Source organism: Ambystoma mexicanum, chromosome 6p (genome assembly GCF_040938575.1).
Source record: "Ambystoma mexicanum isolate Mex_15411 chromosome 6p, UKY_AmexF1_1, whole genome shotgun sequence".
Taxonomy (NCBI): Eukaryota; Metazoa; Chordata; class Amphibia; order Caudata; family Ambystomatidae; genus Ambystoma; species Ambystoma mexicanum.
Window position 1 is genome coordinate 1,526,837,483 of NC_090935.1, and position 19,891 is coordinate 1,526,857,373.

General features: G+C 45.7%; 1 protein-coding gene across 1 annotated transcript in view; it reads right to left on the bottom strand.

Annotated features, from left to right (window-relative positions):
* The window catches only part of CORO2A (coronin 2A), a 633,746-nt gene that overhangs the window by 300,596 nt on the left and 313,259 nt on the right, over positions 1-19,891 (bottom strand). The window contains exon 6 of the mRNA XM_069626393.1: positions 14,196-14,312. Coding sequence (XP_069482494.1) covers positions 14,196-14,312 — 117 coding nt within the window. The remainder of the gene's footprint in view (positions 1-14,195; positions 14,313-19,891) is intronic.

Consider the following 19,891-nt stretch of genomic DNA (forward strand, 5'->3'; position numbering starts at 1 on the left):
AACTATTCTCAGCATCTTCCTCATCTCTTGCACGTAAGCCTTCGGAAGCGTCCCTGGGCCATCCAGTGGACTGACCAGCCTACCCAGGAGCCTTGCTCTGTCACCGCCGTCAGGTTGCTGTTGTATTCCGAGTCCTTGGCACTCTCACACGATTCGTACACTTGGCATTCCCAGGTCTGAAGTGAGAAGTGTGCATTAGGCTGAAATACACACTGCAGCTGAGTTGCCCTGCTGTGGTAACAATCTGTGCGGGTTCACTGCGTTTGGGACATCCTCAACTCTAACTTCTGCTGCTGCGGAATCTACACGGCACCGAGACGTCCCCTGCTCGTATCTGAACCTGCCAGCACTGAAACTGACATGGAGAAGCCTGGGTCTGCCTGCATCAGGGACCGGTGAGTAGCAACGCTAGGAACCGGTCGCCCTCCTGCAGTAGCCTGTAGCTTTTCCTCGCTGTGTTAAACAGCACGCCTTTTTCGCACTCGCGCTCTGCTTCTGCCCACAAATGGAGGCCGCGCTTGAGTAGCAGAGATCGGTTCGTCCTCATTTGTTCACCGCTCTGAACTGCCTGATTTCCTTGAAGAGACTCCCCTTGGCCCGTTGGCACCAGCATGTGCAGGTACTTTTGAGTACAAGGCTCCACTCTTCGTAGGGCTCGGACTTCCTTCTAGTTAGGTGGCCTTTAAAGGCGAACTGGGTCTAACGATTACTTGCACTGCCTGTTTGCCTCCCCATCTAGGTGGTCTGCATATTTCGTGCTTCGAACTCTTTAGACCCTTCGGTAATTGTATATATATTGTATTTGATTGTGATGTGTTGGTTTACTTGAGTTTTACCGTGATTCTTTACTATGGTCAATTTTACAAAGGCCTTGTAATAAATGTGCCTATATTTTTAATATAACACCTGCTTGGAGTAATTTGTAAGCGTCCTTGCTTTGTGTGCTCATTGCGGGCTTTCAGTCACACTCACCCCTCTTGAGACCTAGTCTTGACCGCCGCCATCGCTACCCTGATTGGTCTGGCTTGTCCAAAGGTTACCCTGTTCCAAGAAACTAGGCTGGCCTTCTGAACCTCTGCCCCTCCAGGACAGAGTTCAGAAATCCATCTTAACAAGGGGCATCTAACTTCTTTACGCATTCTAATGAGAATATTCTGTTGAAGCTTCAATGTTACAAGCAGCTAACTCCCTCCTTCACCTCTGAAAGCACACACTTAAGGACTATTGTGAGAATGAGCTGTATCCTGTTGCACCTACCCTTCCAGTCACTCACCTGGCAGGAAAGTATGAACCCACATCACAATTCCAATTGCCTAAAAAGGTATGCATGTGAATTGAGGTGTTAACAATTAAATGCTTTACATTAGTAATTGCAGGGCCTTTGTTAACAGTGAAGCACAGTCGTTGTTTAACATCTTTGTCCTGCTCTTTCCGGCCATAGCTCTGTAGGTAAGACTGGTCGCGTCACCATACCCTAACATTTTGTGGGGTCTAGAGCCCAATCTGTGCAATGGTGTTGCGCCACTTGCTTTCCTCGCCCCACTGTTTTGGGTGGGTTACGTTCACGAACACCAGGAGTTCAGAGAGGGCCAAAGAGAGGTCAGAAGATCCCACCTTGTGATATCTTTCTTGACCACACCCTGATCCAATCTATAAACTGGCTGGGGTGGAGACAGCAAGCTACTGACCCCACCCCAGCTTGCGTGAGAGAATGGATAGGGGCAGAGTAAAGGGACATATGTGCCTTGGGGTGTTTTAATTTGTACGCCCCTAGGCTTCTATTTCAGCCGGTTTACAGAGCTTTTGCTCACCACTCAAGTGAGCATGTGCATTGGGGATGGCTCAACAGAGCGCTCCCCACTGCACACAATACTGTATACAAGCAGTCAATGGCAGGTACGAGGGGCCTTCCTTGTGGAAGGCGGGCACCGCCCATAATGTTCCAATGGGCTAGCCACGCATGGCCTAGTCTGTCTTGATGGCTTATGGTCCTTCCACTGGAGTGTGCAGGAAACAGGACTCAGGGTGAGGAGGCGTCAATAACTTCTCTCCTTGGGTCATACACCTGAGCGCCCAACCAGAAGAAGACCTAGTCCAAGTGTCAAACTAGAAATTATATCGTGCCTCCTATTGCTATGAATATATGTATATTGGCCTACGCCAAGCTGCTAACAAGCTGCTTATAAACTACATGTGAATAAACTCGCATTGCAAGGTCCTGACCTTAGAAACCATGTAAACTGTCATTTTGGGTCAAGCCGCCATTTTAGGTTTTCTTGCTCTATAAAGTCACCATGTGAGCTAAAATGGTAGCCTATGTTATTCAGAACAGAACTTGATTGTCATGACCTCTGTACAGCTAATGTATAACTTGCCTGCAGGCCACTTGTTAGGGTCATGAGCTGAGACCTTGTCCTTCTGCTGACCTGTGTGCAATGGATTACCTGTATCACCGAAATTGATCTATAATTGAATGAGAACACCTGCTTAACTATATTGTATAAATTAAGTCCCGCATTGTAATGTTAGGCCTAGGGCATACATTATTACCATTTCTTCTTGTTAAAGTATAAACCTAAGATGAACTAGATTTGACCTGGCAAGGGACCCTAGAGTAGTAACTTATTTATGGAATGGTTAACCTGCAGAAAGGCTGGACAACAGGCTGGAGAAATGTATAAAAGCCTGACTGTTTCAATGAATATTTGCACTCACTGAGCACACTGAACCACGTCAGAGTTCGCTGTGTTGTACTGAGGGTCGATATCTATCTGAATTTTGTTCTGTTCTTTTGTAACTAATTCAGTATAAAATAAAGTACTTTGTATGTTGCTTTGTAACCTGTGTTTGGTGTGTTTCCTTTTTGGTTACACAGCCTCATATTATTTCCTTGTTTTCACAGTTGGCGCCCGGAATAGGGACCCTCAAGATTGATGCCGGATTATTGAAGGTTGATGCACGCTATCGGACCGGGATCGGACGGTGTGACATAACGGGCCCGACTGAACGAGACGCGACACCTCAACAGCGCTGCACGATCCGTTCCCTGGACGATAGCCGTGTGGTCTGAGACGGCATCTTCACGAGGGTCAATTTTTTGAGGCGGGCAGATTTGCCGAAATCACCATACACAAGGTAAAATTTGTTAGGTAAATCCTTTTGTAAACCGATCGGTCCTCCTTAGGTTTGGTCAGGTGAGTCGTTACCCGACTCTTAATTCAACCCTGACAATTTGAATTTGGCGCATTGTATCTGCAGACACAATTATTGACCAGGTAACACCGAGTTTTTGAGAAATGCCTGGGAAATTGTCTAGCTGCTTTAGGGCATTATTCCGCAGCGATAGACAATCTTTGGAATTTAGCCATCCGGCACCACAGGAGGGGTCACCGGCATGTACTATGTACTGTAAGCATGGCATTGGAAGTGTAGTATTTAATAAAATTTGGCACAGACAAACCAGACATGCCTCCGAACTTCAGTGGCCAGTCAATGGTAGTTTTGAGATCCCTCGTATTGAATATTTAGAGTCAGTCTTGTTAAAAAAGAAGGCCAGACCTGCAGCATTTGATGTTTTGCAAAATTGGAAAAGAGAAGCGTTGCAGCAACTTAAAAGTAGGGAAAAACATGTGCGCCGTCATAAAACAAATGCTGAAAATGCGTTGTTATATGATCAGGACATACAGTCTAAGTTGGTTAGGAATATGGACAGGGCTTTCTCACTCGGTATTCAGAAAACCTATCCTTCTAAAGATCTTCATGTTTCTGATGAGTTTATCGACAAATTGTTAAATGAACGAAGGCCTGGTGCCTCTGCACCACCTCTGTATGTTCCTCTTCCTCCTGCTGTACCTCTTCCTGCTGTTATTCCTGCTCTTCCTGCTCAACCTGTTGTTCCTATTCCTCCGGTTGTTGTTCCTCCACCTGCTCCTCTGCCTCTTCCCATTGCACCAGTAATAGTACCTCCATTGAATTTGCCTGCACCCTCACTCCCAAGTAGTTCCGTACCGCCTGTAGTTGATCAGGGTGCGGGGTCGAGGATTGTTACTCGTAATACTGTACCTATAGAAAAAAAACAGGATTTGTTTGCATGGGCTAAGCATTGTATGGAGAGAGATGATCGAGCTAATGTTCTTGCCACACTTTCTAATATGGATAATTTTCCTGAGAAAAATGTTTTCATTGAAGGTTTAGGGATTCATTTATGTGTAATGTGGGGTAAATTAAATAATGCAGACCTCCCACAAGGAATATTTTAGCGTTTTCATGAGACACTGTGGAGAAGGTACATGAGCATGTTGAGAGGATATTTGAGTATAGAAAGGAGTTGGAAAGGTTACGGAATGAGGATGATGAAGAAGAAAGTATGTATGTACAGAAACGATTTCTTCCGTGTCGTAAATCGACATCTGAGGAAGCGCAAATGTGTACAAAAGATGCGATTAGATGGATTTCAGACATATCTATAACTCCAGTTGAGGTATATGACACCTACAGTCAATATACGCTAGAAATGCAGAGGAAAGTGATACAGGTAATGGTAGAGTACCTGCAGGATGAATGTTTAAAGAGAAAGGTTAGTTGTCCCACAGAGTTATTGAGCATTTATATGAGAGCTTTTTCACTTGACACTTCTTCAACTGCTTTAGCGCTCGACTTAGCTCTGTTGCTTAGTAAGCGTCCGGAGTTGCCTACATCTCAGTTGCCTATGAGAGAGGTTAATCCGACATTTGTCCCAAAGGTTGAGATTCCTGCTAATGCTGCAGCAGGTACACCTGCTGTGGACATTCCTGCACATTATGTATCGCAGTTTGTTCACGTCCCGTTTTCACAACAGGAAGTGAATACTATTAGACAAACTATTCCTGACATTAGGAAAAATCTGACAGGGTTCTATAAAGAGATAGAGTCCGTTTTGCAGTCCTCAGTGTTTACCCTAGGCGACATTGATTTGCTATTCCCTGTACTCCTGCCTGTAGATTTGTGGAAACAAGTTAGAACTATAGACGATGTACCAGGGTTGGGAGATACATGGGCTAACATAGTTAGGCTGGATGGGGAAAGGCCAGCTGGTGAGAGACCACCTCAGGTGATACTAACTTTGCCTAACAGAATCATTGCAAAACTGAAAACTATAATCCCCGAAAAGAGAATTATTTGGGACAAGCTTACGGCCTGTGTCCAAGGAAAATCTGAGGGTGCTACCGAGTTCTTTAATCGGTTCGAACAGGTATTCTCGGATTTCAGTGGACAAGACTTAGGCACAGAGTCTGGGAAAAGATTATTTGTGGACAAATTTGTACGTGGATTGCTGCCTGACATCCAGTCACAAATTATGTCTTCTGAGAGCGCTTGGCAGGCGAAATCCCAATCAGAAGTACTGCACATGGCTCAGTACTACGAGAACCGTGTCAATAATGAAAAAGATAGAGTCGAGAAGAGGAAAGGTGATTTGAAGACTAAAGTATTGTTACAGCAAATTGTTAGAGGCCCCAGAGGGGGTAGTTCGCAGATTAGAGGTCAGTATGTTCCACAAGGGAATGTGCCCTGGGGTCCTGTGAATATTAACCAGTGTGCCTATTGTCGCCAGGAGGGTCATTGGCGTGCACAATGCCCCGTCCTTCGACAGAGGTCGAATAACACATTTGGAAATATGGGTAGACGATCCAGAGGTCGCCCGGGTGTAGGGGGCCCTGGTAGAGGCCAGTTTTCGCAGGATCCCCAACAACCTTTTTCACAGGATAATCAGACTTCGAGTGTGGATACTAGAAACATATTTGATCATCCTTCTGCTGCATATCTATCTGAAGAGCTTCTTTTTGAAGATATTTTGTTTCGTTAGGATTGCCCGAAGCAGATTTTGGAACCTACACCTATTCCCGTTAATCAGAAAGGTCCCTACGTTGAAATGGTAGTGGGAAATAGGAAACATCAATTTTTGATAGACACTGGAGCACAGAAGTGCTCCATTTATCATTCTCGGGTTCCAAACATTCCACTGTCAGGGCAAACCAATGTTTCTGTAGGGTTTTCTGGCACACCAGTTGTTTGTCCGGTTTCTTCACCGGTACCTATTTCTTTGGGTCCCTTTACGGATCACTGTCCATTTCTCTTGACTTCGAATTGTGCAGAGAATTTGCTGGGGTTGAATCTGTTGAAGGAATTACATTCGGTAATTCATTGTTCTTCTGATGGAGTGCGTTTGACGATTTCACCACAGCAATGTTCTGTTTCGCAATTCTTGACTAGACCTTTGCCGCCAGAATTCAGTAATGTACCAGAGTGTTTGTGGGCAGTTGATGACAATGATGTCAGTGTTTTGCAGATTGAGCCTGTTAAAATAGTTTTGAAACATGGAATTAAGCTGCCACTTATTCCACAGTATAAGATCTCAGTTGAAGGCGAGCGAGCTTTGAAGAGCATTGTTTCCGATTTTGTGCATCGTGGGGTGATTGAGGAGATTGCAGGAAGTTTGTGCAATATTCCGATTTTACCCGTGTACAAAAAAGGTGATAATGCAATTCCATTTCGTTTTATAATTGATTTACGTGCCATTAATAAAGTTGTCGCTCCGCAATTTCCAATTGTGCCTGATGTGACGACAATATTAACCATGATTCCAGCTACGGCTACTCACTTCAGTGTTGTGGACCTAAAGAATGCTTTCTTCAGTATTCCTATACATGAGGATAGTAGATACTTGTTCGCGTTCACCTTAGGGGGACGCTCATTCACATTTAATAGTGCACCTCAAGGTTATACTGAGAGTCCTAGTATTTATAGTAGGGCTTTGAAAGAGCAGCTTGATACCCTTGGATTGCCCCCTACTTGTATGTTGCTTCAATATGTTGATGATTTGCTTTTAGCCGCTGACTCTGAGAGCTCTTGTAAAGAGGGCACTGTGTTGTTGCTCATCCATCTAGCTAAGCATGGTCACAAAGCTTTGCTTAAAAAGTTTCAATATTGTTGCCAGGAAGAAGATTGACCCCTGAAAGAATAAAACACATTTCTGGCATGTCTGTCCCAAATACACAAAAGAAAGTTCGAGCCTTGATAGGTATGGCTTCTTACTGTAGGTTTTGGTTCCCAAACTTCTCACTAGTGATAAAACCGATGTTGGCCTTGACGAAGAAGGGTATTTCTTCGCCTTTGCCATGGAATACGGAGCATCAACATTCATTCGAGTTGCTCAAGACTGCATTATGTTCGGCGGCAGTTTTGGGCACACCGAACTATGAGAAGGCCTTTGTGTTGTTTGTGTATGAATGTGATGGATGTGCTTTGGCTGTATTAATGCAGGAACATGGAGGGAAGAATAGGCCATGCGGTTACTACTCTTCTGCCCTTGATCCTGTTGCATGCGCTTTGCCAAGATGTTTGCGCGCTGTCGCTGCTGCTGCTGCGTCTGTAAAACAGAGTGAGGGAATGGTCCTAGGCCATGATTTAACCCTGATGGTGCCTCACTCTGTAGATATTCTATTGAACAAAACCCAAACGCAACACCTCACTTCCACACGACTGACAAGATATGAAGTAATCTTGTTTGCTCCCCACATTCAAATTAGGAGGTGCTGCGTTCTTAATCCGGCTGAACTCCTACCATTCCCGCAAAATACTGTTTGCAGTGACGAAGAGTCACATGACTGCCTGTATACTACTGAACAAGATACAAAAGGCAGAGTTGATTTGAGGGACACTCCTTTGGATAACCCACAAGGGGAGCTGTTTTGTGATGGCTCCTGCTTCAAACTACTGGATGGTACATCCACAGCTGCTTATGCAGTCACTACATTGAGTACTGTTGTGGGACCAAGAGAATTACGCATAACTCTGCGCAGGCCGCAGAGATTATAGCATTGACTTGAGTTTGTGAGCTTTCCGAAAGGCTAACAGTAAACATATATACTGATAGCCAGTATGCCTTTGGGGTGGCTCACAACTTTGGGAGACTTTGGTCAGAGAGAGGGTTTTTAACTTCGCATGGCACCAAGATCCAACATGGCTCCCTGATAGTACAATTGCTTTCATCGCTTGCGCTCCCTAGTCAGTTAGCAATCATTAAGTGCGCAGCACATCGCAAGATTATAGATGATGTAGGGAAAGGGAATGCTTTCGCTGATCAAATAGCTAGACAAACTACTTCTGATCTCTTCACGGAGATGTATGTTTCAAGGGAGACTGTAGATGCCTATGCAATGGATGAGGGTGTCGGGTCTGTACGGGATATCCAAGCCGATGCCACATTAGAAGAATCCAAGAGGTGGGCTGAGGGCTTGGGGAAACTCGATGATGATGGGTGTTGGGTGGACATGGTTGAAGGGAAATGGTTGCTTCCTAATGCCTAAATAGTAATGATGGTTACCATGGCACACGGTCCCACACATGTGTGCGCTCAACAGATCACGAGAATGTTAGAGAAAGTCTGGGTAAATGATAAGATTTCAAAAATTGCCCAGCATTATGTCCAAAATTGCATGATTTGCCTACAACACAATGTGGGAAAGGGGACAGAAACTCCAAGAGGTAGCTTTGGGCCTCCTTCTATCCCATTTGAAGTGATTCACTTTGACTTTATTGAAATGGAGCTATGTAACAATCTAAAATATGTCCTTGTGGTCATTTGCGCCTTTAGTAAGTGGGTCGAGGCTTTCCCTGTTAAAGACGCTACAGCCATAACCATTGCAAAGACCATGTTAAAGGAATTCTTCCCACGGTTCGGTTTGCCGAGAGTTATCTGGTCGGATAATGGTCCGCATTTTATCGCTGCTGTAATTCTACAGATATGTACGGCAATGCAAACTGACAAACGATTCCATTCGGCCAGAAATGCTCAGAGCGCCGGATTAGTGGAAAGACACAATGGTATCATAAAAAACAAGCTCGCTAAGACGTGTGTCGGCACCAAACTAAAATGGCCGGACGCCTTACCGATCGTGTTACTAGCCATGCGTACAACCCCTCAAACTAAGACTGGGCTCTCTCCATTTGAGGTGGTAATGGGGAGACCTGCCAATATCTGGGGTCTTCCGAAGCCTAGGGCATTGAGGAATGTAGAAAATGTATTGCTTTCAGACTATTGTAGCCAGTTGACTAAAAACCTGTATTTCATTTATCACCAGGTACGAGACGCTTTACCCGCGCGATACGAGGGCCCAGGCCACAGTATACAACCTGGAAGTTGGGTTTTGGTCAAATCCTTTGACCGATCTTCCTGCCTTGCACCTCGGTGGCGAGGCCCGTTCCAGGTCCTGCTGGTCACCCAAACAGCGGTGCGTGTCGCAGGCCGGAAGCATTGGATCCACGCGACGCATGTCAAGAAACTTCCTCACCCAGTGCCACACATTACAGAAGAAACAGAACCCCTCGCTAACGCTGCAACCAATGATCCCAAAGCGGTGAGTAGCACTGAGAGTGCGTCAGAGAATCTTTCTGAGCCCATGGGACTTGGTGAAGCTGCCATTTTGTCTCCGCACTCTCCGAAAATTTTGCTCCCGGAAATTGCTGTTCCAACTTCACTTGCCTCTGATACGTTGCTTCCAACGGGAAGTGACAACATCTTGTTCTCGGATCAAACAATACCAGACACAACAAGATACAACTTCCGGCCATGAAGATAGACATACGGCACGGTTCGGCTGTGCATTCAAGGAAGGAAAAGATCATCAAGGGCTTGCTTTTGCCCAAAAAGTTGAGGAAGGGGATTCTGTTGGCTAGGGGTTGTGGAAGGACTAAGAAGCCGCGCGACCGTAGTGTCGCCAGCAACGAACATTGGGTCGTCAATTGAAAATCTACAATGCCTGCAACCGCCACCGCTGCTGCTCGTATTGGACTTATAAATAAGGGGGTGACCAACTCGGACAATGAACAATGTGCCTGGGCCCCGAAAACGTATTGCTGTGTTTTTATGATGATATTTGGTTTTATAATAGTCACTGTCTTAGGCCTTTGGTATTTCGAAGAAACTCATCCTTTAGAGTCTTTGCTGCCAACTGAAATTGTACCCACTGTTCCTACAGCTTTTGTACATTTGCATACTCTGTCACCTAGGGACTCACAGCATAGACAGAAGTATCACAATAATACCTTGTTGCTTATAATGAATGCAAAACATGCCATTTTTAATAAGACTAATTGTTGGGTCTGCTCACATTTACCGCAACATGGGGATAAGGGGCTAGGTTGGTATATTCACCCTTCGCCTTTGACAACTGCTTGTTATGCTTCACATAGAGCACTGTTCTTTGGCCGATGGAACGATAGCATCTCGGGGAACTTTGATGGCACTGATTTGAATAGTTTTGAGAAACGTGTTCTGACTCCCCTGGGATGCTCGCTTTTCGCAAATAGGAGTGAGCTCAATATTGCTTCTATTAGGCCTTCTGATAGACTGTCTCGTCCTTTCCAATCTTTGATTTCCTTTAAAATGGCTCCGATAGGCAATAAGGATGCCGTGTCTCCTTCTTATACTGTTAACCATAGCCCCGATTCAGTTTCTTTCTGCATCCAGAGGAATGGCACCCGGTCAATGGGAGATTTTAAAGGTTGTGCCAACGTTGCAAATTTGACTGGGGAAGACAGACCTTTCTATGTAGGCGAACCTATCTATTTTGTTTGCGGTAATGTAGCATTTCCATGGTTGCCCAGGGATTGGCAGGGAACTTGTTATCTAGGAATCCTGTTACCTGGGGTGTTTATAGCAAGTACTGTAGAGGTTTCGAAGGCTCGTCCACAGCGGGACGAGAATGGCGACACTCCAGCACAGGTTTTAGGAGATGTAGCAAAATCATTTCTTCCATTCTTTGGGCAGATAGCGAATTCCGAGGATATCAGGAAACTAGCGAGAGTACTGGAGATAACCATCAACCGGACCACAGATATACTCTATAATATGACTTTAGAGCAGAAAGCGATCAGATTGGTAGCGCTTCAGAACCGGATGGCATTAGATGTCATTCTGGCTGAACGTGGTGGAGTATGTAAACTAGTGGGGTCCGCTTGCTGTGTTTTCGTACCGGATTCCTCCCGAACTATTTTTAAGGCAATACAGAATCTGCACATTCTTAGTTCAGAAGTGCATGTTCCCGAGGGAAATTGGGATCTTAGCGCTTGGTTCTGGGACTTCTTGCGGTCATGGGGTTGGAAAGTGCTTTCAGTCTTGCTGATTATTTTGGGAATTCTGCTATTTCTTTGTTGTTGTATCCAATGTCTACCAAGTATATGTTCAATGCTAGGGGGATGTTGCGCTCAGGCAATAGGACATAAAGTGTATGCCCCGGATAAAACCTCTAAGGAGTATGTACTGAAAGAGATCTTAGTAACAGATCTAATGGCGATAGATATTAAGGACAGCTATTCAGGATGTATGGACGATGACACATGGAGTTATTTGCAGGGAGATCAGAAGTAGTTTAGCACTTGGCATAGGCCAAAAGGAGGGTTTGTCAAACTAGAAATTATATTGTGCCTCCTATTGCTATGAATATATGTATATTGGCCTACGCCAAGCTGCTAACAAGCTGCTTATAAACTACATGTGAATAAACTCGCATTGCAAGGTCCTGACCTTAGAAACCATGTAAACTGTCATTTTGGGTCAAGCCGCCATTTTAGGTTTTCTTGCTCTATAAAGTCACCATGTGAGCTAAATTGGTAGCCTATGTTATTCAGAACAGAACTTGATTGTCATGACCTCTGTACAGCTATTGTATAACTTGCCTGCAGGCCACTTGTTAGGGTCATGAGCTGAGACCTTGTCCTTCTGCTGACCTGTGTGCAATGGATTACCTGTATCACCGAAACTGATCTATAATTGAATGAGAACACCTGCTTAACTATATTGTATAAATTAAGTCCCGCATTGTAATGTTAGGCCTAGAGCATACATTATTACCATTTCTTCTTGTTAATGTATAAACCTAAGATGAACTAGATTTGACCTGGCAAGGGACCCTAGAGCAGTAACTTATTTATGGAATGGTTAACCTGCAGAAAGGCTGGACAACAGGCTGGAGAAATGTATAAAAGCCTGACTGTTTCAATGAATATTTGCACTCACTGAGCACACCGAACCACGCCGGAGTTCGCTGTGTTGTACTGAGGGTCGATAGCTATCTGAATTTTGTTCTGTTCTTTTGTAACTGGATTCAGCATAAAATAAAGTACTTTGTATGTTCCTCTGTAACCTGTGTTTGGTGTGTTTCCTTTTTGGTTACCCTGCCTCATATTATTTCCTTGTTTTCACACAAGGTCACTGCAAAAGCATTGCAGGTGGAGTGCCGCGTAGGCCGCTAATGGCCTCCTAGGTGCACACTTCAGTAGCAGCGCCATGTCTATGGCAGGCACGAATGTTGCCCAGAAGTGCAGCCTGGCGTATATGGGCGTGTGGAGTAAGTGCATACTCTTAGACGGCACCAGGTAAACCGTTGCTGGTGCGACACCGAACAGTCTGCTCTGCACAGAACTACTCCACAGTGGGTGTTGGGCACCACCAGAATGGTCTTTTTACAACGTGAAGGTTCAATTTACCACACAGCGAAAGTGAACATGCATGGTGTATGCTCTTAGGAGAGTTGTGCTGGTAATAAGCACTGCACGTCCATCTGCCAATACATGTACGCCCATCAGTAACTTTAATTGCATGCAATAGAGTGAACTTATAACTTGTTCCATTTTTGCAAATTAAAAACTTACTGGGGGTTTAGGGGGAATTGCCGGTATTACCAGCATGGTAACAGTGGTGCCGGTAATATCGGAATTCTTTGGTGGTGGGGTCCGGAATTACCAGCAGCACGGAGCTGCAGGTAAATCCAGCAGCCACCCCACAACCAAACTTGAGTGTGCCGGTGTGGTAACGTGCCGGTATGCAGTAATACCGGCACCTTATCACTGCACCGGCACACTCCAAATGAGGCCCATTCTAAATGCAAAATATGAAATTAGAGTTTGCAATTCTTTTCTCTTAGAATCCAAACTGAGCTGCTAGAATGTTAAGCTCCCATGTGTGCCAGACATGTGCTTCCACAGCTCTTTCATTATTTTGATATGGCCGCCCCAGGCATCTCATTAGCCCGGCTAATTAAGATGAGTATTTAAAGGCATCCACAGTCTAGCAATTGAAGAGATTTCTCCCTTGTCTGCAACTGAGCTTGAACAGCAATGAAGGTCAGTGGGCCCTAGCGGACATTGCTAGGAGCAGGTACCAGTAATCACAGGTCAGCCACACCTGTTTCGCCAAATAAGGTATCCATATTTTGCTTTGATATCTATATGTACCAACTGCCACATACCTTTCACGTGACTGTCTGAAGAACATATGTCTGAGAACACTGTATTTTTTAAAATAGGTTGACAGGTTTGTCGTTCTGCTAATTAAGGTCGCCCAGCCGTAGACTTTTAACATATTTATCATGAGTTTAGGCAAGCACATATTTCAGCAACTCTGCTGCTGAACACATTTCCCACGGTCAGGGAAAAATGCAAAAATGCAAATGTAAGCCTAAAGCATGTAGATGGAAATGTAATTGTAAATTAATCTAATGCAATTGTAAAGCGTATGATGGTGCAAGAAGGACTAGGTCGCAGCAGAACTATTTCAGCAGAGGAAATGTATCCATTTTCAAAATGGGTGCTTACAGGCAGAATGCAGAAGGGTAGCAGTTCCCTGTGTATTCACTCACACGCATGCCATCTGCTGCACCAACAACATGGCTTACAGGCCGGCTTTCACAGCCAGAAATATATCAGAGGGCGCTGAAAGGTGCTTCAGACAATTGCCATTAGAGGTATCTTGAAGTTTAATTATATTCAATGTATACAGCTGTGTGGCATATTCCATGTAGATTCAAAACGGACCATGTCTAAACTGGCCTGCCTTTGCAGTGCTAGCCTCTGTGTGCATTGGGTAAGACTGAACCCCTCGCTGGTAAGGCCATGGAACCTTCCACACATTGCACATAGACCAGGGTACTGGAAAGGGAATAAAGAGGTTGATTCAGCTGGTGGGGAACCCAGAATGGGATTGTATGGGGGCCCCCATGTTCTTCTTGCCTGTATCCATCCGGCAGTTAGGCAAATAATGATTTGAAGAATCAAGCCCACTCGAGATCGAGATCCTTTCCCTGGCCTGTTTCCCACAACACCACCTACATACTACTCATACATGTGATGTTATACACTCAATTCTTGCATCCACTTACCTGATCCCAAAGGGCAATTTGCCTATGGTTCCACTTGGAAGTTCCTGTGGATATGACCTTTTTTATGTTTCCTAGGAATAACACCTTGCTTGCTTTGTGAGACTTGCAGTTGGATTCCTAGAGTGACAAGACAAATAACATTATTTGGAAAGTTGGGGTAAATATTAATGTTTTAACAACTCAGGCAGAACTAGAATGTTTCAAGGGTCCAACAGCCATCATTATAGCACATATAGTTATTAGCAACCTACACCAGGCCTCCAGCCATTCCGCCTGCTCCTACCGTGGGTTGTATTGGTTGGTACAAGTCTTGTGTTCCCATTTGTCCCCACTATGCCAAGGAAACGTGGCCTTTCCTGGCATCTTGCTTCATCTGTCCTTTCACCCGGCACACTCTCCTCCTTTTCTGAGCCACCGAATTAAATGGCATAATTGGTTATTTACAACGTGCTTAATACCCATAGCTTTCTAAGTGCGGACCGGGATCGAACCTGTGTTGCTTAGCTTCGTCTTGCTTCGAAGACGAGCGCGTTGCCCCTGAGCTATCCTCCCGAGACATGCACAAACTGTTGAGCTGTTCTGAGCATTTACGTGTTTGCTCTGTCTACGTATTGGAATAGGATTGTAGATGTGTCAAGAAAGCCTCACATGGTGGACAGGGGGAGACAGGTGATGTACAGCGCATACACTGATTTCGAAAACGATGTGCGGGTGTCTCACCTTGAACTACCGCAGGTGTTTGCCAGCATGTGATAAACACTCACACGTCCATGGGCACTAACACCCACATCTGATCTGCATACACTCCTGGCCGTGCGCACACCAACATGTAGTGCAGGACACAAAGACACTTTTTAAGTTAACTTGATTTCTACACATTCTAAACTAGCTCCAGCTTCCTGCGCATGCGCCGTGGGCCTGCAACATCCATCACCATCGCACACTTGGAGGGTTCCAGCCTTCACTGCTGCCTCGAGCCGCACCATTGTATTGCAGAACATTGGAAAGCTTTCCCCAATGTTCCCATCAAATCCCTGCCTCGCTGCAAAGTGCACCGATGTGCATACGCCATCCAATCGCCAGCTCTACCAATAGCGGGACTTGCACAGCTTGGCCTGGGAATGTAGAAGCGCAATCACCAATCCCCTTCTCTGCAACACATCACTACCGCCGAAGAAAGGATGGGAACTACATTTAACATGGAAAAGGGTAAACAGATGTGTAGCTTTTTTCCAAGTCGTAATTGCCAACACTACTCTCTTGCTATCCTACTCTTCTATCACCCACCTGGCACCGTCAACCTCTTTTTTCACTGAACTCTACGTACTGCTAGAACTGTTTCCAGCTTTTATTTCAGCCCCTTCTCCCCAGTGGTTCCTCCTTTTCTCTCAAACCTCATGAAGCAGCCCAAATATTCCCAAGTGCTCCCTAATTATAGGATTTGAAATTTGTTTTAAAAAAAGAAATAAAAAGCTGGGGTAGCGAATTAGAAAGTCAGCTGAAGTTAGAGACTTCAAAGAGCACATTACTAACACCCTTCTCTGATGCAATAGTACAATTGACAAAGCCCAATCCTTGGATAGGCCGCACAGCTGCAGTGAGGCACACTCTCTCTCTGCCGGCCACTTACCCTCACACCACTCACGCTTCCTGAAAGACCTAGTCTATCCATGGGTAACACCGCGTAACCCAGTCCTCTGTTTTCTCTCACACTGCCCTCCACACTCTTTGATGTAGTAGCTTGCCTTCCGTTTGCTGCCAGTAGGGGGAGTGTGTGGGGCAATACTACCACATTATGTCTCCACGCCGCCAGCGCAGGACCCATGGTTAGATCCACTCTCCTTCACCAGTTGGGGCAGGGATTTACTCTTCAGCCCTGCCACCACTGGCCCGATCTGTAATTCATGCTGGCTACAAACAATATGTCAGCATTGCACTCCTCACTAGCTCCCCATCTCCCAGCAGTGGTCACCCACAGTCTGCAAGCTAGGCTGTCACTGGGTAGCGATCCCTGGCATCAACAACCCAACACTAACATTTACTGAGGATGGCACAGCTATGAGAGGAATACACACAAATAGGGATAACAGCACACAGTGAAGGGGAGAGCTAGAAAAGGGTAATCAAAATACAGAAGGCTACTAAGAAGGCTCAGGCTGTGGACATTAGTACTACACACCACTGCAGTTTCAAACAAACCAGCCAATCCAAAATGAGAGCCATTCAGGCAGCCAGAATAATGCATGCTGTGACAAACAACAAGTATGCTGTAAGGCCAGGGAGGATAATGGTACACAGGAGGTGGGGGAGACTGGTGGAAATAGCTTGCATAATAAGTCTTGCACCAAAATATAACAACTGAAGGCTTCGGGAGGCCTTCTGCTTCAAGGAGCATCTGATTGGCACCAGGGTCTATCTACACATGTACCTTCAAAAGCGCGGGCAGAGACCAACATCTTTTTAGTGAGCCTCAACAATGTGTTGGCCTAATAATTAATAAAGAGACACTGTTTACTCTTCTGCCGCCCATCCCTTTATGTCCAACTTATTGCTCACACCCCATCACTATTCTACTCATCGACTACCCACCTGGCACCCTAAAACTCTGTTTCACTGAACTCTACCTACTGCTGGAACACTCTTTGCTGATGCACCTGCTGTCATTATGCCTGACGTTACACTTCACGACCATGACGAAGGCTGGTTAATAACCACTGGATTCTACTCTTGACCACTCAATACTCATAACATTCCTATGCACACTTGCACCAATTCACGAGATGTCATCTTTCTATCCTCCTGTCTTGAATCCTCTGCTCTTGCTATTGACCCCTCACCCATGACCACTTTCCCATCTACTTAAACTTAATTTTCCCAACTACCTTCTCCTCCTCCTCCACTCCTCCATCCATGTGAAAAGACATTTCACCCTTGACTCAATAGTCTCCAATCTCAAGCAAGTCTGGTCCTCCCTCCAAGCCCCCCCCACACTTGCTCATGCCTTTGTATATCTCTATCCAGCCCACAACTTCCCACCAATCCCACCTCCATCGTCAACCTTGGATCTCCTTTGCCATTCAGCGGCTTACATGTGGCTCTGCTTACCCCGATGGAGCAAGGTTTGCTCCCCTCTCTGCCTCATTGCATATGGAGACTTTCTCCTTGCTCTCAGGGCTGCCAAATCTCCCCATTACAATGATCTCATAGCCTCTCTGTGCTCACACACGTGCATACTTTCCTTGATCCTCCAGGCCAAGAGTAACTCCCTAAAACCCACTGCAAAATCTGTTCTGCATACTTCCCCTCTAAAATTACCCAAATACAAGACAGCTTGCCCATCCTTCTATCACCCTCCCTTCTCCTTGACATCATCCTGCACTTCAAACCTCTCCTTTCGAATGGATTGTGTCCTCCCACGTATTCCTCATCTTGTGATAAATCGTTATCTCCAGCTTCGCTGCTTCGGAAAAAAAAAATCTCGGCCGAGGGCGCTGTGCTCGAGGTCTTGGCGTCGATTGTCCCTCGACGTACTCCATACTCTGTCGACGTCACCGATGGTATAAATAGCTCGAGCCGCACCCGTTGCTTCAGTTCTGTTTTTCCGATCGCTTCGCTATCGAGAACGGCACGCTTCTATTTTCTGTGAAGAAAATGTCGTCATCTTCGACACCTTCGACACCCAGAACTGGGTTTAAAAAGTGTGCAGATTGTGGATCTAAGATGTCGATCACCGATCCCCACCGGATTTGTCTCTGGTGTCTCAGTTCCAGTCACCGAACCGACGACTGCGGGTCCTGCCAATCGATGACCGAAAAAGCTCTTTGTGAGAGGAGAGGTAAACTGTCGGTGGGGAGGGAGGCCTCAAAAAAGGTTTCGTCAAAAAGACACAAGAAAGCGACTGATTCTAAGGAATCGGATCGCCATAGGCACTCGAAGAGATCTCGATCTAGGAGTAGATCGAGACACTCTTCGTCGTCATCGAAAAAAATGAAGAGGAGACATAGATCTCCCTCATCATTTTCTTCTTCAGAGTCGACTGAAGAAATTCGTTGTCCGACTAAATTGGATTCTCCCAGTAAGTGGGAAAAATTCTGCAAAACCATGATGGAGGTTTTCGAGAATGCGGCCCGACCTCCTCGAAAGACCCTCGAAAAAGCCATACCCCTAAAGTCGCTCCATTGGACGACAAAGGGAAGTCCAAGGCTACCATGGCCAAGACCAGTAGCGTCGAGGAATACGAAAAACCTCGAGTCGACGTAAAACCGTCGAAGAATCTTCGAGAGTCGAGCACCTCTCCGGGGCCGTGCAAGAAACACAAGTCGTCGAAGACTTCGACAACTTCGTCGACGCCCTCGACGTCGATAATTTCGACGACAAAGCCAAATGCGTCATCGATGCCATTATCAAAGTCATCTTCGAAAACTTCGAAGACTTCGAAGACACCTTTGAAAACTTCGAGGGATTCGCCATTTCCTTCGAAGCAGATGGAAGAGGAAGAAAGGAGATTCATTCCTTTGCCCAGGTCAGACTTTTTCAAATCTATGTCAGCAATCTATGAAGAGTCTGCTTCAGAAGAAGGCGAGGTTACTCCTTTGGGAGTTACTTATGGTACAAGACAAGTTCCTGAAGGAACTTATTGACCAGGAATCTAGAATGAGAGACCTGAGTGATACTCTACATTCTGCCAGTGGAGTTGACACATACCCAGAATTAGAGTTCGCCAAACCTGATCCTGCAGAGCATGCAGATGCTGGGTACAGGGGTCTTATGACCAGGGTAGTTGAATATATGGGTTGGGGTAATACTTCACCCATTTTTTAACAAGATGACATGACGGATATAATCGTCAAGGGACCTCAGAAAGATCCTGTTCACCCTTTTCACAGGGCCCTTCAAAGGACTGTGGAGAAAAACTGGGAAAAACCAGAAACTATTGCTGCTGCAGATAGCACTTTTCCAAGAAAATATAGACCAGCTGGAACGGATCCTGAATATTTGAATAAACATCTGACTCCAGACAGTTTAGTCATTCAGGCAGCATCTACTTCAAAACAAACTGCTTATCCAACTATCCCTCCAGATAGAGAGGATTAAGAAATTGATGCCTGGGCACGTAAAGTTTTCACGTCAGGCAGTATGGCACTTAAGTCAGCAAATGTCACCTGTACCCTAGCCAGGTTTACCCATACCCTGTGGGACTGTATTTCAGCGGCGGCTGATCATATTCCGGAAGGCGATGAAAGGGAAGGCTTCCTGAATATAGTCAAAGACGGGAAGGAGGCATTGGGGGAATGCCTCCAGTCTGGACTGGATACTGCTGATAGTATCAACAGATCCATGGCTGCAAGCGTTGTGCTACGCAGATTTGCGTGGTTGAGGAAGTCGGGATTTGCACCGTACGTGCAAGCTAGACTCCTCAACATGCCCTTTGATGACTCGAGGCTCTTTGGCAGAAAGGCTGATGAAAGGCTAGAAAAACTTCAGACCTCGAAAGCGGCAGCTAAATCACTTAGCACCTCTTTGCGCCAGCCTCTAAAACCCTATTCCAGCTCATCTTCCTGGAGGGGTCGTTCTTTTCGATACTACTCCTCTTTTGGTAGAGGAAGAGGACAGGCTTCTGAAAGGGGCAAAAGAAACTTCCCTCGTGGAGCACGAGGAAGAGGTGCAAAATCAGCCTCAGGAGCGGCATATGTACC